Here is a 24,824-nt window from a genome sequence, read left to right on the forward strand (position 1 = left end):
CCACTACGAGAAACTTCCCCACTACTGCCTGAACGGCCCTCACGGGTGGCAGCGACTAATGTTGGTTTCTTTTTGTATTAAAACTGCTTAAAGGGTGGACCCTGATTTGGGCATGTTGCAGTTCTCCTTTCCTTATCCTGTGATGCTTAGCTCTTTGATAGAAGAGGTATCTAAGTACCAGTGTTTCTGTTTCTAAGTGGGTTCTGGTTTATAGCGTAATTGTTGGGTGAGGGTTTTTTAAATGTAGTCAGTCTAAGAGATATGAATTTCCGTTTGTTAAACAGTCAGGACTTATGAAAATTTATTGTTCTCAGTGACAGTTTTGTGCTGATTTCTTCCAGGTGCAAAGAACTGTAGACCAAGGAGCCATGGATAGAAGTGTGGGTGAAACAGAAAATGGAGATGCCTTCGTTGACCTGAAGAAGCAACCGGCCTCCAAATCCCCGCATCGCTATACAAAAGTAGGCTTTGTGGGCTTCCCTGGTGGCGCAGTGGTTGGGAGTCCGCCTGCCGATGCGGGAGGCGCGGGTTCGTGCCCTGGTCCGGGAGGATCCCACGTGCCGCGGAGTGGCTGGGCCCGTGGGCCATGGCCGCTGGGCCTGCGCGTCTGGAGCCTGTGCTCCGCAGCGGGAGAGGCCACAGCAGTGACAGGCCCGCGTACCGCAAAAAAAAAAAAAAAAAAAAAATGCTTTGTTATTAATGAAATAGTGTTTTATAGGTGAGGAGATTAGTAACATTGTGTAGGAATTTCGTTAGTATTATTTAAAGTGGTAGTCTCATTCTGACTCACTATGTGAACTAAATATTAACTAGATTTAGTAAAGCATTGCTTTGAACTTTTTTCTGCAGTGTGAATACCCAGAGTTTAAACTAGAATTTGCCCCTAAGTAGCCTTCAGGTGAAGGGAATATTGGCTCGATATTCCCTGTGTGAATTTGTGGATCAGTATATGTTGGCAGACAAATTCTGTAACAGCTGTGTAATTGATGTGTTATTGACTTACATTCCATAGAGTAAGGATTTCAGCTCTGGGATGCCTCACAGAAATCAGTGTCCTCTGTATTGATGTTTCTTTGAGAGGCGAACTCCCCACAGGAATACTCTGGTGTGCTTGCCTAGGGTAACCAGATTTTTTAATTCTTTTTTTTTTTTTTTTTACTTCCTGTTGTAAAATGCATATGGACTCAACAAAAGTTAAGACTTCAAGCTAAAAACTTGTGGTGATTTAAAACTCCTCCAGATATCTCCTCTTTCAGGGGGGTGGGGGAGGAGGAATCACCTGAAGGTTGTATATTTATTGAAGCTATTGTTTCACTGTCCTGTGGGCTATTGAACATTTCTGAAGAGGTTGACTGGAGCAGTGAATTCTCCTAGTGCACTGAACTGTGTTGAGCTGGAGTACATAAAATGTTCATGGGACTGTTGACGGGAAGGGTTGTGTCCTAGTTGGGCCCATATCTGTTATTTCCCTGGTGTGAACCCCATCAAGGATTCTAATGTGGTTATCATCCCTGGCTTCCCAGAATACTGATTGGTTAGTATTTTAAACTCGGGCTTTGTTTGTGTACTGATGCTACTACTCTTAACTACTTGATAAACTATCCGATGCTATTGGAGTAATATTCATTTTTAGCATTAAAAAAAAAAAACTTGAGGAAAAGAGTGTTTTCAGGTGTAAAAGAGTTTTGGTTAATTGCTGTATTAATACAATCTGTTTTGGCATGACAGAATGTGAGTTGATAGAAAGCACTTTACTTCTTCATTCAGATTTGGTCTTCCCAAATATAGTTTCCCTCAAACCTGAGAGTGCTTGTATAGTATTTCACAACTTAAATTCATTACCTAAAATGTTGACAGGTGAAATCTGAATGGAGAAAAGCTTATTAAATGAAGGGAAAGTGATTTAAACTGCTCTTATTGATATAAGCTCATGTGAATTCAGGTCTCCCAGCAGTTTTTGAATAAAAGTTCTGACTGGTACTTTATGTGTAGAGTCCAGGCATAGAGGCTTTTGAATCACTGTCACACACTCATCAGAGGGTAGTATGTATATTTCATCTTTAATGTATATGCATCTTTATGCATAAGTCATTTTTAGGAAGATATTATTAGTCTTTCTTAGTGTGGAACTTATATATGTCTACAGTAAAGACTGAGAAGCTCAATATTGCCCATTTTTGACAATCCAACCTCAGAATTCTGCCATGCTTAGATAAATGTGCCTTAAAGAAATTTTTAGGTTGACAGTTAAGTTTACATTCAATGGTCTTCTCTCCCCAATTTAGTTAGAAATAGTTTTACTTTCCACTTCATTCAAGAGTACTTAGTTAATGGCAATTTTAGGGTCACGTTTAGGCAGTGTTGGGGTATTAGGGTAGTGCTTTCATATATATGTTTCTCAACACTCTGGTAATTTTATGTGGGATTTGAGGCAAACTAAGCCTTTTTCCTTTTGAAGGAAGTTTGAAACAGTCCTATGTTCTGAGCACTATAATAAATGTCTTTTGGTTCCACAACTGGAATAATATTTGAGCCATCGTACTCCCTATATACATACTGGGATCAAACTATTGGAATAAATAAAACATTTAGTAATGTTTCTGCCACTTCAGGTTCACAAGCTAGAAAGTTTAGAAGCAGTAGAAGGAAACTGTTCTCAGTGATTTTTGTAAGTGATGTCTTGTCTGAAAACTTTTGTAATTGAGGGATTTGTAATTAGCTACAGGGTCAAGAAAACACTGGCCAGATGAGAGGGTTTCTTAAGCTTTGACCCTTCTCCACTTAGTAGTATTCAGTTGTTTTATGGGATAACGTGAATAGTCTGTTCAGAATTCGAGGTTTTTTCCCTATGCAGGTGGAGGAGTTCAGATGTTTGGCGAGTGCTTTTCAAGGTAACAGACCAGAGTTTCCTGTGTGGTAGGACATCCTTTAGTCCAGCTAGCTTCTCAAACCTTAATGTGTCTGGGGATCAGCTGTGAACCTTGGTAAAGTGTGAATTCTGATTGTTAGGGCAGGGGTGGACTTGAAAATGTGGCCTCTTAACCAGCTCCCAGGTGGTGCCCATTCTGCTGGTCCACTGACCATGCTTTGAGTAGCAAGGCTTTAGTCTTCTGTGGAGAACTTGAAATATGGTGTTGATGTTGTCAAGCAACTCAGGTGTATAGTTACTCCCCAGAGTTCAGTTGGTGTCCATTGTGTTTCTATGAATGTCTCAGGAACTCAGGTTAGGGTCACATTGGGAATTTTCAGGCCTACTACTAAGCCTCAGTGATTATTAATTTGGATGGTTATGAGTAGCTTTATTATATGCACCTGCTATCCTGAGGGTCTTGAGCCCTTAATTTATAAACCCACTCAGGTCCATTTTGCCAGGCCAGATTCCTAAGATCAAAAGCTATGTTTTGGTAGTATTCAAATGTGCAATTTTTCTAAAGTGATTGCATTATGTTGAAGGACTTTGGGAGGTTGTAGACTGGGGTCTCACATCAAAAGTCATGGATTAAAAATGGTTTAGACAGTGGTTCTCAAAGTGTGGTCCTCAAAACTACCATTTAGTATCATCTGGTAAATCGTTAGAAATACAAAATCTCGGGCCCCATCGCAGAGGTATTGAATCAAACTCTAGGGTTAGGGCCAGCCATCACTGGCTGAATAACAAGTAATTCAGAGAATTCTGACTCAGATTCAAGTTTGAGAACCATTAGTTTAGAAAACAGGAGGTAGTGAGGCTTATTAGTGGAAAAAGTTTGGGACTCATTCAGCTTTTTCTTACCTTCATCAGTGGTCCTTGTTTACCAGTTCTTGAGATGTAGTACCTGCTCTTCTATCAGTGATACCATCTTCTGCTTGAAGTACAAAATAGAAATGCTTTGGCCTGTCCCACTATTCAGATCCATGTTTTTTTCTTCAAGCGAACAGACTGATCTTCTTAGATCACAAAGTATTACGTACTTTGTGCTTTCTTCTTTGCTCCTGTAGCTTGCCACTGACTCCTTGTTGAATGCAGTCACCTGCCAGTTGGACACGGAATAAAAGCGGAGGACACTCAGAATATTCAGCTTGATACTGACCATTGTTAACCATGCATGTTAAATCTACCAGCTGAAAAATAGGTGTTGGATTATCTGAGCTATACCTGTGTGCTCTTCATTGCCTTGACCAGTTATAAATTGGCACCATTTTATTTGTCATTGTAGGGATCTTTAAAGGAGCCCACCCTAATTTGTGGCTGATGGGCAGTTGGTCACAGTGGTACAGCCATGTTTGTGTCTTTGCTTTGTTTCTTTGTTTTGTTTTGTTTTGGCCATGCCACACAGCTTGCAGGATCTTAGTTCCCTGGCCAGGGATTGAACCCGGGCCCCAGCAGTGAAAGCACCAAGTCCTAGCCACTGGACCACCAGAGAATTCCCTGTCTTTGCTTTAAAATCATTAAGAAAACAGATAAGCAACTGAATTGGACTGATTTGAGTAATCCTTCTAGCCTTCTTGGAGAGAATCATTTGCAAGACTTGAAGTCAAGCCTTTGAGAATACTCTTTGATTTAAATTCTAGGTTGAAATCAGTAGTCTGATGGTCAGTTTTTGCTATACAAAGATCTCATTTGATAACTTCATGGGTATCTCATAAACTGAGTTGAATAGTAGGCTCTAACAGGTGGCATTTCAGTGAGGCACTTAGCTATAAACTTCTAAGCTAGTATAAAAATAGGGGTGCCTGTTTATATGGGGGAAGGCAGAATTGTGGTACCAAAAATCATGATACCATGTTAATGTTTCAGCTGTCCAGAAACCTGACTGGAAGTTCTTAGAGGGGGCTGGCTGGCAACACCATAGATACTGTCTTCTGACTGCTCTTTCCTACCTGTTCCGATTTTAAGTCATCTTGAAAAGTTGGGATTAAGGGCCCTTGCCCCCTTGGGTATCCTCTCCTCCTTCCTCATGGTGGGAACTTCTAGCTAGATAATGAGCCAGTAATTTCACAATTGGAACGTCTGACATAGAAATCTGTGGTTCTAGCACCCCTTCCTAAATCTTTGGTTCAGGAAGGGGTGCTGTAAGAGGAGCTGGCCTAGGGGGAGCCTGCCCGAGGAGTTGGCAGTTCATTCAGGGTTCCCAGCAGTCCCACTGGACTGGGACAGACCCAACACTGAGTGACAAAGCTGCTGAGAGGGGTTGGGCACCTTCCCCTGTCCTCTCAAGAGAATCACTGGAGAGGAGAGGATAAGGGGCCACTGAGCCCCACTGCCTGGTTTGGGATCCCCCACTCTTCCACCTACTTAACCTGTGTTGCCTTCAGTCATATTCTCAACTTCTCTGACTCTCATCTTTTTCCCCTGTAAAATGCAGATAGAATAGTATCTAACCCATAGGATTTTTGTGGGGAATAAATGAGAAAATGAATATTAAGTGCTTAGAAAAGTGGCTGGCACACAATAAGTGTTAAAAACTGCTTATGATGGGGGCTTCCCTGGTGGCGCAGTGGTTGAGAGTCCGCCTGCCGATGCAGGGGACACGGGTTCGTGCCCCGGTCCGGGAAGATCCTACGTGCCGCGGAGCGGCTGGGCCCGTGAGCCATGGCCGCTGAGCCTGCGCGTCCCGGAGCCTGTGCTCCGCAACGGGAGAGGCCACAACAGTGAGAGGCCCGCGTACCGCAAAAAAAAAACTGCTTATGATGTAATAAAGGTAGGGGGAGATACTGAAAGATAGCTTCTTTAGATACCACCTTTAGATCAAGGTGCTTATTTTCTAAATGTCACAGTAACCATCTCCATTTTAATATGAAACCAGAAAGCACTATGAAGATGTAATGCTACCACCCTAAAAATGATTTTCATAAGTTTCCTTCTGGTACTTATTTACCTGCTTACTTCATGTTTTACATTGCTTTTATCGGTTGTATAAACGCATTTAAAAGCCAAGGTTTATTTTTATTGTGTTGGCCAGATCAACAGAAAAAGCAGGGTTTCCTTTTTTTTTTCCCCCCATTCCCATTTTCTTAGCTTCACATAAATCCTTTCAATAGAAGAAAGTCTTTGCATCAAATCAGCCACCATTAGAGGCTTGGGTGAATCCAGGTGCTGAGTCCTGCTTATCAGCTCTGCAGGATCCAGTTTGCATCCTGACGTTCCTGTAAGAACTGTTCTAAACGGTGCCCCTTTAGCAACAAACCTCATGAATGGGGGATGGTGGAAGGTATCTCAGGCACCCCCTGTGTCATTCGTTCACCATTGCCCTGGCTGTCATCTATGAATGCCATTACCCCATTGTGATCTATTTTTAAAAGCTTTCTAAGCCTTTCAGAAAAGTCATGTGACTCATAGATTGAAATATCAGGTCAGTCAGCAACCATCTGAGAGCCTGATGGGCCAAGCCCAATGTTAGTGGGTGTGTGGAGGGTGGGGACTAGAAGAGGAGGTCAAAGGGGGACCCAACCCAAGCGCTGCTCCAGGGACATGTGCCTTCTTTAGGAAGAGCCAGGCACACATAGGTGAGATACTGGGGCACTTCTACGGCGCTCAGACCACTAACAGTAAAATAACAATATCCACGGTAATCATAAAAAGTTGGGCTTTTTACTCTTGTGAATTGAATTCAGCTCACGGAGGTAAAGAACATTTCCCCTTTCATCTCCTTCTATAAGTGACTTGTGTGAAATTCTATAATAGATTGTCATCAGAATGCATAGCTGCTTCTGCAGGGGATTTCTGCAGAAAGAAACTGTATAAGGTTTTAACCACTGTTGCTTTGGGCTTATACTCACATCATTTGCTTTCTACTTTAATTCTGATCACTGAAAGTGGGTGTCCATATTAGTAATTCCCAAATAGACTCTTTGGGAAGACTTGACACATTTTCTTTAAGGAAGGCTGCTAAAACTAAGAAAACATGTTTATACTTCCTTGGGTGTGGGACTCTTAGCCAATTAGCAGCTTGTTCTTGCCTGGTCAGGTTTTAGTAACCTATGCAAAAATTAAGGTCTCTGTTGATAACTCTTCTCTTGTCCAGATAATAATTTTAGTGAACTTGTTCACGATGTAAGTTTCTGTGGATTGTCAGGACTCTACAAAAGGGTAATCTCACATTCCCTCCTGAAATACTCATAGGGAAGGAGCATTCCCAGTTCAAAATGGGCACTTCGAAGTATTTTGCCTTTAGCCAAACTTGAAGGTTTTCTTTGAAAATATCCCAGAGGGATTCCTTTCCAGGAATAGTTGCTGTTAAGGACTCTTGAGATGGCAAGTTCAAGAAGACTTCTTTTGAGAGATTGGAGAGCAGTGGGGCCAGGGACCACAGTCATCTGCCTGTGCTAGCCACTAAGCATGGCACACAGGAAGTGTTCTGTGGACAGTTACGAAAGAGCAAACTCTGTGTTGACTTAGCGTATGGTTTCTCTCCTCCGCACTTAACTGGGGGATCCTCTCAAGCTGGGATACCATCTTAAGCAACTTAAGACATTGCTGAAGGTAACAGGTTTAGTTCTCTAAACCCAATGAGGAGGATCTCCTTTTTCCCTAAATGTTGGGGTGGACCTTGGGCCACATTTTGAGAAACGTGATTGGTTTAAAGCACTACTTTTTAACCTCTGTGGGGTCCATTGGAGGTCTTTGGATAACCATTGGAGATGAACACTCATTGCAGAAATTGCACAAATGCGTTTTGTGTATGGTTTCCTTGATGCTGTGAAACTGGTTTAAGAAGCCCTGCTCTTAAGAACAATACCTGTAGTTTGACCTAGATGTTTAAAGTTATTCCTAGGAGCTATTCAATCCAAGAATTGTTTTGTTTCCCCAGTTCTCAGACTGTTAATAAAGAAAATTGCTCTTCATCCTCTGTAGACAGGTGGGCTGTGTTTTGGACATTGCATTTGGTCAGAGGCATACCGTGGCACAGTCGGTGCTGCTGGCGTGGTTGATGCCTGTGTGCAACTTGCCCACTGTTCCACTTTGTGCTCTTACAGGCCTGTCAAGTTTGTACATTGAACATTCACACCTAGCATACGCCAAGCGTATAAAGTCAACAGAGAAAACTGGAATAATATGGGAGGGAAAATTAAAACATTTTTACCAACCTGAGCCACTCTTTTGTATCCAAGGGTAGTTGGCATTTATAAATCTGTGATTAGAGCAGTAAGTCTGTAACAAGAGAAATTAAACAAAACATTAACCTCTGGTAACTAAACCTCTTAGTTTAATTTACTTAAAAAAATTTTTTTTGAGATAGAATTCACATACATAAAATTCACCCCTTTTAAAGTGTACCATTTAGTGGTTTTTAGTAAATTCACAGAGTTGTACAACCATCACTACTATCTAATTCAGAATATTTTCATCTTGGCAAACAAACTACCCATTAACAATCACCCCTGCCCCTTATCCCCTTCCCCCAGGCCCTGGCAACCATTAACCTACTTTCTGACTCAATGGATTTACCCATTTTGAACGTTGCATATAAAGAGAATCTACGGTATGTGGCCTCTTGTGTCTGACTTCTTACACTTAACATAGTGTTTTCAAGGTTCATGTTGTACCATGTATGAGTACTTTATTCTGTTTTGTTGCTAAATATTAATTGTATAGGTTTACCACATTTTGTTTAACCATTTATCATTTGATGGACACATGGGTTGTTTAAACTTTTTGGCTGTTGTGAATAATGCTGTGAGCATTTGTGTACAAGGTTTTTGTGTGAACATAATTTTTCATTTTTCTTTGGTTTATAACTAGGAGTGGGATTGCTGGATCATGTGGTAACTGTGTTTAAGTTTTTGAAGAACTGCCACCATTTTCCACAGCAGCCGCACCATTTTCCATTCCCATCAGCAATGTTAGAAGGTTCTAGTTTCTCTACATCCTTGTTAATACTTATTTTCCCTTTTTTTAAAAATAGCCATCCTAGTAGCCATTACATGGTATCTCGCTGTGGTTTTGACTTGCATTTGCCTGATGACTAATGATGTTGAACATCTTTCATGTGTTTGTTGGCCATTTGTGTATCTTTGGAGAAAAATCTATTGATCTTTTACCTGTTTTTTAAATTGGGTTATTGTCTTTTTGTTGTTGAGTTGTACGCGTTCTCTCTATGTTCTAGACTCTTATCAGATACGTGATTTGTAAATATTTTTTTCTGTCCCATGGGTTGTCATTTCACTTTCTTGACAGTGTCATAGGAAGCAAAAAAATTTCTAAATTTGAAGTCAAATTTATCTTTTTTCTTTGGTTGCTTAGGCTTTTGTTGTCATAGCTAAATAACATTGCTTAATCCAAGGTCATGAAGATTTATACCTATGTCTTCTTCTAAGAGTTTTATAGTCATAGCTCATATGTTTAAGTCTTTGATACATTTTGAGTTTCTTTTTGTATATAGTATGAGACAGGGGTAAACTTTATTTTTTTGAACAGTCAGATTTACAGAAAAGCTGGAAACATACCTTATATTGGTATGGTACAGTTATTACAATTAACAATGTTGATACATTGTGATTAACTAAAGTCCATACTTTATTCACATTTCCTTAGTTTTAAACCAGTGTCCTTTTTCTGTTCCAGGATTCCATCCAGGAGACCATATTACATTTAGTTGTCATCTCTCCTTAGCCTCCTCATTTTCCTTTTTTGTAAGGCTTTTTTTTACCTTTGTTCAAATATTTTTTGATCCCCGCAAATAGAACATTTTGGTCCATCTACGTGTTTTGCGGCTGTGTTAAAATTTTAATCTTTGCAAGTTGACTCCTAAATAAATAGATAAAATCATTAGCATTTCAGCAAACAGCTGCAGTAATAATAGAGAACACCTATCACTTGGGCTCCCTATTATCATTTGGAGTTAAAAGTTTCAAACAGAGCCTCATTGTTTAGAAACTTTTTGTATATTGAGAATATACATATTTAAGTATGAAATATATTGTCCTTGGTTTAATAGTATACTAGGATTCTTAGTTTAATATTTGGATTTGAGGGTGGTGGAGCGAGGGGATATGTAATAATCTTTGGGTTGCTTCTAATAGCAGAAGATTGCTTTGCAGTGTTTTTTCCTGTAGTGTATAAGTATTTCCTATATTGCAAGGTCCTTCCTGTTTTTACTGGAAAATGTTTTAAGCCCTACTGTTCTTAGGATTTCTGTATTGTTGCATCTGCAATCATCATAACTACTATTGGTCCATCTTCCCCACCCCTCACCACCAAATTTGTGTCACCCCTGCCCTTCTGACGCTGTGTTCACCATGCAGATTTCACTGGACTCCAGTCTCTACTGGCAATTTGCAGGTGGTATGTCAGTACTTCGACAGTTTTTTCAGAATTTTGAGTAGCCTTTAGACATTTTCTTATATTTGGAATTCTGTTTATCTCAGACTTCCAAATTTTTCTAGGTATATCTACCCAATTAATAAGACATAATTCATAAATGAATCCTAAATAAATGTAAATAATTGATATTCTGGTTTTAAAACTAAAATGTCATCTTGTTCTAGGGCATTTTGCTATTTCTCACCTAATGGAGAAAACATTTAGGTGCCTCAGGTGTCTGAAGATACTGAGTAACTTCATGGCATGCTTATATGCTGTGATTCCTGTAGGCTGAGAGAGTAACTCTATCCCTCCGTATTTACCCCAAGATATGGGAAGCAGTGATCAGAGAAGCAGCAAGCATTCTGTTGTGAGGCCTGTGACGGGGGTGTTGGAGAGGCCACAGCACAATGGTATATGCTTTTTTGCAAGGCAGTTGTAGCATTTTACTGGTACTGAGAGTTTGGGAATTGCTGAGGTTTTTTTTTTGCGGTACGCGGGCCTCTCACCGCTGCGGCCTCTCCCGTTATGGAGCACAGGCTCCGGACGCGCAGGCCCAGCGGCCATGGCTCACGGGGCCAGCCGCTCGCGGCGTGTGGGATCTTCCCGGACCGGGGCACGAACCCGTGTCTCCTGCATCGGCAGGTGGACTCTCAACCACTGCACCACCAGGGAAGCCCTGGGAATTGCTGTTTTTAACTTTACTATGAAAATGTTTATATAAAAAGGACGCAGTGGTTTTGTGTATACGCATGTGTATGAGCAGGTGTGCGTGTGTGCACACGTGTGCATATATAACCGCACATATTTCCTAGTTCTGCTGAGAGGGCCTAGAAGCAAATGAGGATACCCAGTTCCCAAATCTTGATTTATTATACTATTCCCCACTTAAAGGAACTTGGATTTCTCAAGAAATGGCTGACTCTGGGGTTAGGACAGGATGAGTACAACATAAGATAGAAAGTAAGAAAGTGCTTTTAAAAAATGATGGGGCATGTCAAAAGGATGCAGGAGCCTGCTTGAAGAGACTCAATTTGAGCACCAAAATAATTAAGGACATTAATGAATTATAGACCATTGGAAAAGCTGGGAATCTGTGAGCCCATGTCAATAATAAATAGGTAAATAAAAGGGGGAGAAGGGAGGGTTTGTATTTACAGTGCAATGTCAAGTGCCTGACTGGTAATTATGGAGGGAGGCCTACAGTTGAAAAATCAATATTGGTTTGGCTCAGAATCACCAGTAGGTGCTAAATTTATGGGGAAATTTTGATGAAGGCTAGAATATTTGGATGATTTTAAAGTGTCTCCCCACAGATTGCATACTGATTGCAAATGGGAATGTAGTAACTAAAGAGTAAAACTGGAGAATACCTTGACCAGGTGGTTAACATCAAGTTAACATCACTGATGAGGGGCACATGGGTGACATAGGCATCCAGAGGTGATGCTCTGAGGTGGACATCTCTTAGGTTAGTATTCTGCTCCAGAGATGCTTACCCTCAATCTAATCATGAAGAAACATTAGACAAACCTAAAATGAATAATGTTCTTTTTTTTAAAAAAAAAAGTAGGCTTTATTCTTTAGAAATGCTGATGTCATAAAAGACAAAAGAAGTTGTAGAAATGTTCCAGATTAGAGACCAAAGAGACATGACAACCAATATCTGGTTCTAGACTGGATCCTGTGTTAGATTCTAATAAAAGGTAATATAAAGGACATTATTGGGTCATTTGACAAAATTGGAATCCAGAGGGATAAAGTGTTATTGATAACTGGTTGTATAAAACTGACAACACTTCTCAACCAGGTTCTGCAGAAGTGAGCCCTTATGCTCTAAGGCATCCATTGTATGTAATAGATTCTCTTCTCTCCTGTGCATCTAAAGTGATACTGGCCAAGTATAATCCTTGGGAGAATGGAAAAATAGTCACTCAAATTATTTTCTATAGGGCTTAATTCTCTCATGGAGCCACAAAAAAAGGCTGTGAAAGAATATGCTCATTTTTAGGAAACAGGCACTGAAGTATTTAGGGGTAAAGGACCATGTACATTAAAAAAAAAAAAAATCTGTCCCTTTGTAAGTTGGCATCTAATGCATTTAAGACCAGTCAGAATAGCTGAAGGTTTTATGTAAGCCTAAAGCTACCATGCCTTGATCAGCATTCAGTGTTGTGGGGTGTATTATTGGACAGAAGTTTATGAGAGAGTGTGTTTTAGCAATAAACTGATCACTTACGTTATTTGCCAATTCTGCTTGAGCTTCTGCTGAGAACCTTGAGCTGACTCTGGTTCTTTCTGGAATAAGTCAGGGTGTAAATAAATAAGAACTGTATGAACTGCTTAAGGTAGACAGTCAGTTACTGATAACAAAAATAAGTTGAAAATATGTGGCCCAAGAAATATTGTTCAAAATCACCATATGATTTCTCTTTCTAGGAGGAGCTCTTGGATATTAAAGAACGCCCTCATTCCAAACAAAGGCCTTCGTGCCTCTCTGAGAAATATGACAGGTATCTGTGGGGGTCAACTTCTTGTTACACCAAACTTAATAAATGGAGCTGTATTGTTTTGCTGGAATTACGAGTGGGGAGATTTCAGGGGTAATGACATTGGGTTTCCACACAAATAAATTGCACGTAAGCTATGAACATGACTAAATAGCATCTCACTGCACTGTCTTCATCGGCTTTGTTATTAATTAGCTGAAATTCAGAGATTTAAGCTGCAAGGAACTCTAAGGACAACTAAACCAATTCTCTTTCAACTAACTGGTGATGAAACTAAAACTAGAAAATGACACATTGGTCAAAGGCACCTTGTCAAAAAGCAGAATTAAGACTTGAACACAGGAGTCCTGACCAGAGTCTTTTCTCTCTACCAGTGGTTTTTTGCACTGTGCTTTGAGGGTCCTTCCAGGGCCTGCCTGGGGCAGGACGATCAGGAGGACTCTGGGCCTTCTATCAGTCCCCCACCCCTCACCCCCAAACAAGAGAGCCATTCAGATTTTTTGGGGTGGTTTGTTTTGTTTTGTTTTCGCCGCACTGTACGGCATGCGGCATCTTAGTTCCCTGACCATGGATGGAACCTGAGCCCCCTGCAGTGGAAGCACAGAGTCTTAACCACTGGACTGCCAAGGAAGTCCCCACATTAGCCCTTTTGCATCTTGGGCTCCTTCATAAGGTAGAAAGCTTTGGTTTGAGAAGGCTATAGCTAAAAATGGTCTGAAAGTCTCTTAGAATAACCCTACATTGCACTTCTTATGGTTATCTTAAGACGTTAAGGTCACTTTTTTTTTTTTCCCCCGGTACGCGGGCCTCTCACTGTCGTGGCCTCTCCCGTCGCGGAGCACAGGCTCTGGACGTGCAGGCCCAGCGGCCATGGCTCACAGGCCCAGCCGTTCCGCGGCATGTGGGATCTTCCCGGACCAGGGCATGAACCCGTGTCCCCTGCATCGGCAGGCGGACTCTCAACCACTGCGCCACCAGGGAAGCCCTAAGGTCACTTCTTAAATATCAAGGTAGATGGTTCATATTGGCCCACATTTTTAAAAATATATATAGTGTTTAATTTTTTGATAGACTAGCACACGCTTTTTTTTTTTCTTTTTTTGTGGTACGCGGACCTCTCACTGCCGTGGCCCCTCCCGCCGTGGAGCACAGACTCCGGGCACGCAGGCCCAGCGGCCACGGCCCATGGGCCCAGCTGCTCCGTGGCATGTAGGATCCTCCCGGACCAGGGCAGGAACCCGCATCCCCTGCATCGGCAGGTGGACCCCCAGCCACTGCGCCACCAGGGAAGCCCGCACATGCTTTTTTTAATTTTGTACATGGACAGTTCAGAAGGTTGCTAAATCTGGACTCCTCACCACTTTCCCCTGGTGAGGGTGATACTTGAATAATGGCTATTCTAATTGGTTAGGAGTTTTTGCTAAGTCTCAGATTAGCTGGGGGTTTTCTTTGTTTTTGTTTAGTTTTTTCTTCATTAAAGCTGTAAAGGTTTTTTATGCCTCAAATTGAATTTTCTTGTTACAGCTGTTTCTTCTTGGCGTAAAATAGTTATCATGGGCACATATTCCCTTTGATTCTGAAGTGGAGACATTGTGCCTAATAATAATAATGAAAATAAGAGAGATGGAGGAAAGAGTTTCTCATCCTAGCAGAGCTAGAGTTAGGTACAAGATTGTTGGGCTCCAAAGCTTCTCCTCTGCACACTGTACCACCTGCCACCCCATCATTAGTGTGGGAGTAACGAAGTCAAACCCAGACTACACACTTTAGGCTCTTAAATAGCTGTCTGTCCTACTTGTGGGAAAAACTGAGACTGTACATAGAAATTCTGGAAAATATACACTAAGCCTTCCAGGAGCTGCTTCCAATAAGAGGATTAAGGGGCTTTTTCCTCCCTTTACTAATCTTCAGTAAACTGAGTAATCAATATTTATGGAGCATTTCTTTGTATAGGACAGGCATAGATACTATAATCCATATGCACCCCAAGGTTTGTGGTCTGGATGTTTCATTTATGCACAAACCACTGCTTTTCAAATGACTATTGCTATTATGTGAACAACAACAATGTATTGCTGAATTTATTAGTTGTTTTTATTTTCATCTTAAAAGAGAGAACCATTCTGATGGCAACCATAAAGTTTTATATTGGAAAGGGGTTTCCATAACCTGTCACCTGAAGTAGTAGAAATTAGACTACGTGTGTTATTCATGGTGCAAGTTCTAACTGTTGGTGCCCTTTGACTTGCAGTGATGGTGTCTGGGATCCTGAGAAGTGGCATGCCTCCCTCTACCCAGCTTCAGGACGGAGTTCACCAATGGAAAGTCTGAAGAAAGAGTTAGATACAGATCGGCCTTCCCTGGTGCGCAGGATAGTAGGTGAGCACAGTCTCTGAGAAGTGGGGGCAGCAGTTTTGGAGACAGTGCTCTTTGCTGCTGGCTTCATTCTTAGCTGTGAGAGTTTTATGCATTGGGAGAAAGTATCATTATCAGGAAACTGACTTAACAGTTTATTTCTTTTTTTTGAATTTTATTTTATTTTTTTAAAGTTCATTTCTGATTAGCAGAGTAAAATCATAGCCTTCCTATGTAGCAGTGGTGAGTAGACTGTATTAGGCTATGTGCTTTTGAATTAAAAGTACCAGGTCTTTCATTGAAGTGGATAGCTGAGTTAGATGTGGGGACCCTAAAGCTGCGCTGGAGAGCTGGTTATGCCCAGTCTCAGGTGAGACTTTTCCTCAGGTATAAGTTAGTTCTGGCAGTTCTTAATTCACAATAGAGTATGATCTGAATACTGGGTTTCAATGTGGTTTGCGACTGGAGTAAAGTTTGATCTTCCATACCTTTCCCCCTTTAAACTAGAAAAGTGAAATGGATAGCGGGCAATATAAAAGCTAGTCAAGGAACTAGTTGCAAGAGGGAACTCTTTTTGAGATGAGAGGAACACGCATCATAAAACCAACTTGGAACTGAACAAAGAAGATGGGGTGATGACTGTAGCTTGAGCTGTAAGACCCTTCTACACAGATGAAAACTTAGAAGCAACCTAAATGTCCAGCAGTAGAAATGAAGTTGAGTAAACTTTGGTATCTCCATATATAGGAGTGTTCAGCTGTAAAAACATGTTGGAGACATGTTCACCAAGTTATGCAAAACTGTCTATTTTGTGTCTTATTTTTGGACGAAAACAGACAGTGCATGGAAAGTCTGGAAAAGTGCATACCAAAACATTTTAGGAAATGTTTCTAGTGAGAGGATTAAAGGAGGTTTTCCTCACTTGGACTTATCTTTAGTTTTCTGATTTTCCTAGGAAGAATTTTTGTGTGTGGTGACATGTTTTTCTTACATCTTTATTGAGGTAAAATTGGCATTCGATAGACTGGTACATAAATGGCACATAAAGTGTACCATTTGATGTTTTGACATGTGAATACAATGTGAAACCATTACCACAATCAAAGTAATAAGCATTTCCATGACAGCTAAAAGGTCCCTTAATAGCACCCCATGTGTCCCTTCTTACACTCCACCCCCGCCCCACAGGCAAGCACTGGTCGGCTTTCTGTCACTATAGATTAGTTTACATTTCCTAAAGTTTAACATAAATGGAATTATACAGTACGTATTCTTTGGGTAGCTTCTTCCACTCAAAATAATTGTTTTAAGATGCATTCATGTTTTGGGGTATATAAAAGTTCGTTCCTTTTTATTGCCTAGTAGTATTCCATTGTGTGAATTTGCCATAGTTTATCAATTTATCTGTTGATAGACATTTGGGTTGTTTCAAGTTTCTGACTATTAACCAAAACTACTCTGAACATTCACGTACAAGTCTCTCTATAGACATGCTTTCTTTTCTCGGCTGAATATCTAAGAGTCGGATGGCTGGGTTCTATAGTAGATGTATCTTTAATGTTTTGAGAAACTGCCAAGCTGTTTTGCAAAGTGGTTATCCCATTTTACATTTCCACCAGCAGTGTGTGAAAGTTCTACTTGCTTCACATCCTCATCAGCACTTGGAACGGTCAGTCTTTTTGATTTAGCCAGTCTAATAGGCATGTATCACATTACTGTTTGATTTACATTTCCCTAATGATTAATGTTGAGTATCTTTTCATATACTTATTTGCCATCCATATATCATCTTTGGTGAAGTGGCTCTTCAAACCAGTTGTCCTTTTTAGTTTTTAAGAGTTGTTATATGTATCGGATACAGGTCCTTTATGAGATATATTCTTTTCTTTTATTGGCCACGCCTTGTGGCTTGCAGGATCTTAGTTCCCCAACCAGGGTTCAAACCGGCACCCTCGGCAGTGAGAGCTCAGAGCCCTAACCACGGAAATTCCCTCAGATATATTCTTTGAAATATGTTCTCCCAGTCTGTGGCTTGTTTTTGTATTCTCTGAACAGTAACTTACAAAATGCAAAAGTTTTAGATTTTGATCAAATCCAGTTTATCTTTTTTTTTTTTTTTTTTTTGCGGTACACGGGCCTCTCACTCTTGTGGCCTTTCCCGTTGCGGAGCACAGGCTCTGGACGTGCAGGCTCAGCAGCCATGGCTCACGGGCCCAGCCGCTCCGCGGCATGTGGGATCTTCCCGGACCAGGGCACGAACCCATGTCCCCTGCATAGGCAGGCGGACTCTCAACCATTGCGCCACCAGGGAAGCCCCAGTTTATCATTTTTTAAGATAGATTGTGCTCCTGGTGTCATGCCTAAGAAAACTGTGCTAACCCAGTGTCACAGATTTCCTCCATATTTTCTTCTAGAAGTTTTATAGCTTTAGGGGTTACATTTAGATCTATGATCCATTTTGAGTTAATTTTTGTATATGGTGGTAGGTATGAATTTAAGTCTTTTCTTTTTGCATGTGGATATTCAGCTGTTCAGTACTTTCAATACTTTCTTTTTAAGTGGTTACTGTTTCAAATACTGACACCTACTGTAGTTTATTAATTGACAAAACATTTGCTAATAATTACATAGATAAGAATTTAGTCAAGGGACTTCCCTGGCGGTCCAGTGATTAACACTTCGTATTTCCACTGGAGGGGGCGAGGGTTCGATCCCTGGTCAGGGAACTAAGATCCTGCATGCTGCACTGCGCAGCAAATTTAAAAAAAAAAGGCGGGGAGGGGGGGGATTTAGTCAAAACAAAGGGATTATGGAGATTAATCATGGAAAATTATTGATTATAAAGTATATTTATTCCTCCAAAGAGATGAAGGTTTGCTCATCTTCGTTAAATATGTGAGCTCTCTAGCTGTTTTAGTGGTGACTCTTTTCCAGTACCCCCATGGCCACCAGTCATGGACAGACCACCTAGAGAGGAAGAATGCCCTTGCTGGTTTGCTTAACTTTCTCTTTCCGGCATCTTTCCAGATCCTCGAGAGCGTGTGAAAGAAGATGACTTAGATGTTGTTCTCAGCCCACAGAGACGAAGCTTTGGAGGGGGCTGCCACGTGACAGCTGCTGTTAGCTCCCGGCGCTCAGGAAGCCCATTGGAGAAAGACAGTGATGGGCTCCGCCTGCTTGGTGGACGAAGGATTGGCAGTGGGAGGATAATCTCTGCTCGGACCTTTGAGAAGGATCACCGTCTTAGCGATAAGGACCTGCGAGACTTGAGAGACAGAGACCGAGAGAGGGACTACAAGGACAAGCGTTTCAGGGTTTGTCTTCTAGATCCTCTGGCACCTCATGTGTTCACTTCGTTTATACCGGGTTACCCTGAAATGTTGGGTGAACATAGCCCGTTGTTAAGCTGGAGGGAGGAACAGAGAGCTGGGGGTTGGGGAGGGGCTTCAGGTCTATAGCATAGCATCTTCATTGTACTACTGAGCGTTATTTAATTCATCAGTCCTTGATTGAGGTAGAAATGCCGTAACTAGAATCCTATTTTTTATTTTGCATTATGTACTTTTCCAGAGGGAGTTTGTGGATAGTAAGCGTGTCTTTGAGCGTAGAAGAAATGATTCCTACACAGAAGAAGAACCAGAATGGTTCTCAGCTGGACCCACAAGTCAGTCTGAAACCATTGAGCTGACTGGCTTTGATGATAAGATACTGGAAGAAGACCATAAGGGGAGAAAAAGAACAAGGCGACGGACAGCCTCTGTGAAGGAAGGTCAGCAGAAACTTTCAGAGGAAAGCTCACTGTTCTGAAATGAGATGTGCTTATAATTGGCTTAATTGTACACTTAGGAATAGGCACCAGTGTTAAAAGTGGCAAGTTTTTAATGTTGAAGTCTGATTTTGAAACTTCTTCCTGAGTGTGAGTTCAGTGTGTGTAAATTGTACTACTGTCTCCTCAATTTGTCCTGCCTGCAGTGCTAAACAGAAAAGTCTCCCATTACCCAGTAAGAGAACTATGTACACCAAAGGGTTCCCCAGAGGTAAGAGGATGTGATAGAAATAATGAGGGGTCTCATTTATTGAGCATGTATGTACTGGACACGTGGTAAGCGTTTTGTCAATATAATCCTACTTCTGACAACCCTGTGAAGCAGATATTATTGCGCCCATCTTATAGATGAGCAAATGGAGATGCAGGCAGCTTATGTGACTTGTCTGTGGACACTGAAGAAGTGAGTAGGGAAGTTCGGAGTTGAATAAGAATGCTGTGCTTCAGAGCCCACCTCCTTCACCATGGTGTTAGGCCTTCATAGTATTGTCACTTGGCTTCTCCCAAACTCACTTTTCTCAGGTATCTTCCTTGCTAAACTGAAGAAGCCAGAGCTAATGTGCGAGGGGTACCTGGTGAAGGGTGGGGGCCCACTAGTCGTGTTCAGAGCAGTGACCAGGCTGGTGGTCTTGGGAGGAAGCAGGGAAGAGGCAGGTGGGTAACCTGGGAGACTTTGCTGTTAAATTGCCTTTGAGAGATGCCTTTGTCTCACACTCAGACTAAAGCAGCACCAGCAAGTGTGGTCTTTTCACCTCATGGTAAAGATCAGGCTTCTGATGAGAAAAAGCCCATCTTTTTCTTAACTGAGATGAAATCTGAATTTCAACCATTCTTGTATCAACATGGGAGGAGCCAAAAGTAGCAAAATATATCAGTAGTGTCACCTCATCTTACAGATGCAAAGAGACAGGACTGGAAAGAGGTGACAACCAAGACCCTGTCCCGTGGGTTTAATGGCAGTGCCTCAAGTATCAATAGAATCCAGGGGTCTGGGCTCTCTCACCCCATTGGTTAATTGCCCTAGCTACTGTGTTTAAGATAAACAGGTATTCTAGTTGCATCTTGGCTGCAAGAACGAAAGGACTGGGAGGGATGATGAGCACCTTTGAGTCCATTTATGTCTGTGTTCCAGCTTTCCATTGAACTTGGTATGTAGAGTTCTCTGCAGGCATGTAATAGTGCTGGGAGTATAGCCATGGACAAGACAAATGTGTTCCTTGCCTGCATGATTTTAATACAGGTGTGTGTTGAGCACCTACTCTACAGGGCCCAGTGCTAGGTATTGTACAGATGGTGATGAATGAAACAATTTGAATATGTATTTCACTTATAAACAAAAAACAATTATGTAGAAGGAGGAAATGGTTAAAACCCTCCACTGATAGAAAATTTTAATTTGTATTCTCTCTAAGGAAAAGTATATGTTCATTCTGGACTTCCTGGCAGTCCAGTGGTTAAGACTCCACGGGGCATGGGTTCGATCACTAGTCGGGGAGCTAAGATCCTGCATGCCGTGCAGTGCAGCCAAAAAAAAAAAAAGAAAGAAAAGTATATGTTCATTCTGAAATGTGATAATAACACTTGCCCTTAGTTATCTTTCTTGGGTCCCTGGCTTTTGAGACTATCATAATAAATGGCCAGTTGTGTTTGTCTGCTAATGCATGTTCCTACCCACTCTCAGTTGTCAGGTCCAGTTTGCTCTCAAGCTGGCATAAAATTACACATGGGGCACTTCTGCTGCTTGCATCTCTGTTAAGAGATGTTCTCATTTCAACACAAAAGAGAATAGGAGAAAAAAAAAAAAAGAATAGGAGAAATACTAAAGTTTTTTTATAAGAGTGTGAACTAAGTACAGACTCTCTTCTGGCTGTCATCCTAAAGTAGGTAGACAGGTTCTGGTGGGTTAAATGAGTTAGAAGCGAGAAGCACTGCTCTAGTGGAAAAGGACACAAACTTGGCATTGATTAGGCTGTTAAGTTGTTTACCTTTTCTAGGGCTTGGTTTCTTTGTCTGTAAAATGAGGAAAATACCTCCACCAAAGTAGTCGTTATAGTTAAATGTCAGTCTTTAAGTAACATCGTTTACCTCTGCTGGTTGGCAGTAAGTGTGTGCTGACCCACTGGAGAGGCTGCCCGTTGCCTTGTCCATGGCTCATAAACGTCCGTCTCGCCAGTTGCCTTAGGCCCTCAGAAGGCCCAGGGTTCTGAGGCGGCAGGCACCTCTGTGGAGGGGCAGTGCTGCCTTACACACACAGCACAGCATGGAAGAGCACTGCTGGCCCACCTAGGGTTGAAGTTTCTGCCACCTGCTAGTATTGAGACCTTGGGTAAGCAAGCCACTTAACCTTTCAGTTGTTGTCCCCTGCCTTGTTGTCTAGCTTTTTGAAGTGTAATTGGAATGAAAGCAGATGATAGCATTTAGCCTCTCTTGGTCTAGAATATCCTGGATGAATAATGAGACTACAGTCCTGTTGGGGCCTTTTGAGAAGGGATGGGTCCAGGCTTTGGCACTTTTTTTTTCCTAGGAGGACTTCATGTCTGCTGTGATCTTGAAACTACAGGCAGCTTTTACATTGGTGCTTTTGCAGGGAGGGGCTTTAGGAGTTCTGTTCTTCAAATTAATAAGTTGATTTTCCAGTATCTCAGTGCACTTATTTTAAAAGGAAAAAGTCTGTTTTTATCTGAAGGATTTTGCCTTTTGCCCATCCTCTGGCTAAAACTAAGATGTTAGCTTCCGTCAATGGAAACTTGGTAGCTTCTCTTAGACCTTATCTTCCCATGCTAACAACCAGACATAACTCAGTTTTAAATGAACCGGGCACTGCAGAGTAAGACAAAGCTGATGAGAGCAGCTTTCCTGCCTCAGAAAGCTCAGTCTCACCAGACTGTTCCTATAATATAGTGTGATAAGTACTCTGAGAGATAACACAAACATTATAGAGAAGGTGGTGATTAATTTTTTGGTAGGGTAAAAATGGGTAGGCAGTGCAGACTTTGTAGTGGAGGTGCCATTTGAGCTTTGCCTTGAAGGATGAACTACAATCAGTAGGCAAATGAAACTTGCCCTTGGACTAGGTTTCACATAAATACCTTAGGTTGCTGAACCCTGACTTAAAGTGGTGATGCAGATGCATGGGTGAAAGCAGAGCCAAATTAATTTCATTCCATTTTTAAGCAGTAAGAGAGGCTCAAAAATTGTCCTTTAAAAAAAAAATTAGAAAAAAAATCCACTACATTATAGAAAACTTGAAGAATGGGCAGAGGAGGGATCATAATCCTTCCTAAATCATGTTGGTGTTCTGACTTGTTACTAAGTCTTTTTTCCTCCTCTAGCTTCCATAGGAAGGGAACTGTTTTACTATTGCAAGTGCTGCACTGGCACAAGAAGTCTGCTTTTAAAGTCATCTGTGGCTCTTCTGCATGTGTGATGATGCTGAGGCCACAAAATATGTCTGGAGCAGTTTACATGATCAGACTGTCTTTGTCCGGTTTTGCTTTCAGGCATGGTCGAGTGCAATGGAGGAGTGGCCGAAGAGGATGAGGTGGAGGTCATCCTTGAACAGGAGCCTGCTGCTGATCAGGAAGTGCCAAGGGATGCCGTCTTGCCCGAGCAGTCCCCAGGAGAATTTGACTTTAATGAGTTCTTTAACCTTGATAAGGTGCCATGCTTGGCTTCGGTGAGTGTAGCAGCATGCTTATCAACATGGATGGAGCAACTGTAGGGTTAAATTTGACCTGAGTCTTTAAGATACCTCTTTTTAAAGTTTTGTTTTGCTAGATGATTGGGAGTTTCTTGGCTTTTATTCTTAAATATTATTTGAATTTTTGTTGGCTTCGTTTTGAGAGGCTAAGTGAGAATTCTATACCAGTTAACTTTTTCCAGGTTGTTAGCATTGGATTAAGAATTCTTCAGATGTTTAAGAACATTGTCTGCTTTTATTTTTAAGTTGTTAAGTGTTTGTTATAGAGCCTTATTGTGGAGGTGGATTTTTATTACTGATGATCAGTATCATACTGATCTGCATTCCTTGGGTAAGGCTGGTTAGGTGGTACCTGTGTGATGTGATGGTTCCGAAAACCTTTCATGAAAAGGAATGTGGGATACTATCACTGTTGCTGTTAAACTGTTGAGGTCTAATCTTTCTCGACTTTTAAAGTAGAAACAGTAAGACATCCCAAATCTTCACTTGGTACCTGCCCTTGCTCCTGTCCCCTTTGGCCATTTAGGGATTAGTAATGCCTCATCAAATTTTTGGAGAAAAGATAAAACTGTGGCCTGTGCCCCCAGAATTGAGATTTTTCTGTGGTTGCTGAAGGAGTGCATAGGACTGATGAAATAGAATTTTAAAAACCATTTGACCAAAAGCATCTGTACGTCCCAGATGTTCTTTACAGGACATGAAATACAGCAAGTAAGTTTGACCAGTCCTTTAGAACTAGTGGTTCTAACTTAACTTACTCTACTCCTTAACTGTAACTGCTTCTTGTTTGATCATTGCATGAGTGGACAAAGCTGGGCATGACAGAGAGGCATGCCTTTGTCATTTGCCTGCCCCCAAAAGCCTAAAAGATGGCCACCTGGAATAGGTGAGCAGACACTGCATAGCACTGATAGGTACAAGGCCACAGGTGAGTTCTAGGGCAGTACTTCTCAAATTCTCTATGGTGAAGGCCAGGTTTTATTTCCAATCCATTGAGGACCAGTACCTTAGTATAAAGTACAAATATCACAGCAATGCCCAGTTGCTATAAAAGTTGCTAAGCATTTACTCCGACTCTCAGCTTACCTCATTGTGGACCAGCTTGGCCCAAGACCACACTTTTCTATAGCGCTGTTCAGGAATATGCGGAGGGCGGCTGCAGATCAACCGGCAGCTGCGTGGTTTTGCTCCTTACGTTCTAGCACAGTTTTAACTGTAAGTCCTCTTGCCAGATACGTCACTTACAGTGAGCTGGCCAGTAGTCCTTTGGCTCACTATGAGCGGAAGGGTTGCATCCAGATATGAGTTTAATTTACTTGATGTAAAACTGAGTGATCCTCTCAAATTCTTAGCTTTTGAGGGGACAGTAATTTTTTATTTTTATACCAGCTGTGTTTAGTGACATTTTTTTTTTGCATTCTCCTAGAAGACAGATGGAAATCTTATTGTAAAAAGTTTTCACAGCAAAAGGTCAAAATTTAGAGGCCTGTACTTGGCTCCAAATGTGAGTACCTGTGAAACTTACCTGTGTAACTAGGCAGAAGAAGAATTCAAAACTAAACTTTTAATAATAGGTAACATGCATACAGTGCTGATTGTTTTAGGCTTTGTATCCAATAAGTCATTTAATCCCCACAAAACTCTTGTAAGTTAGATTACTACTGTTTCTGTTTTACAGGTGAGGAAGGCAGGCACAGAGAGGTTTAAATAACTTGCCTAAAGTCACATAGCTAGTTAGTAGTGGAAACTGAATTCTAATTTTTGTAGTTTCAGTTAACAGTCTTTACTCCTAATTCCCCCCAACTATACTGCCTATAAAGCATAAAAGGGAGGAATAGGAACTCAGCACCATCTTATCCTTTGGCCCTTACCCTCAATCAAAACTTGGTTAATTCTGAGAAGGTACCTGGCTAGGAAATCTCTCCATGCTTTTCATGGAGGGTACTACTCATTAAGGTGTATATTCTATAATAGATTCACTTAAAAGCAAAGCTGGGATCAGTAAAAAGAGATGCTCTGGTTGTGCTGTATAACCAGCTGGACTCTATTATAATGCTCAGAAAATGACCAGTCAATTGGGAAAAATAAGAAGGGCTATATAAGATTTGAATATCAACTGACAAATAATATAAACTGTTTGAGGTATAGTAC

General features: G+C 41.3%; 1 protein-coding gene across 7 annotated transcripts in view; it reads left to right on the forward strand.

Annotated features, from left to right (window-relative positions):
* Positions 1 to 24,824, forward strand: part of EIF4ENIF1 (eukaryotic translation initiation factor 4E nuclear import factor 1) — a 42,441-nt gene that overhangs the window by 810 nt on the left and 16,807 nt on the right. For 6 of the 7 annotated variants that reach the window (XM_030860883.2, XM_030860882.2, XM_030860879.2 and 3 more), the window contains exons 2-7: positions 342 to 461; positions 12,722 to 12,795; positions 15,044 to 15,171; positions 18,175 to 18,461; positions 18,718 to 18,916; positions 22,474 to 22,649. In XM_030860883.2, the coding sequence (XP_030716743.1) occupies positions 369 to 461; positions 12,722 to 12,795; positions 15,044 to 15,171; positions 18,175 to 18,461; positions 18,718 to 18,916; positions 22,474 to 22,649 (957 nt within the window). In that variant the 5' untranslated portion in view covers positions 342 to 368. Of the gene's footprint in view, positions 1 to 341; positions 462 to 12,721; positions 12,796 to 15,043; positions 15,172 to 18,174; positions 18,462 to 18,717; positions 18,917 to 22,473; positions 22,650 to 24,824 lie in introns of those variants that run through there. The other variant, XM_060310095.1, reaches the window with a different exon arrangement.

This window comes from Globicephala melas, chromosome 13, assembly GCF_963455315.2.
Source record: "Globicephala melas chromosome 13, mGloMel1.2, whole genome shotgun sequence".
Taxonomy (NCBI): Eukaryota; Metazoa; Chordata; class Mammalia; order Artiodactyla; family Delphinidae; genus Globicephala; species Globicephala melas.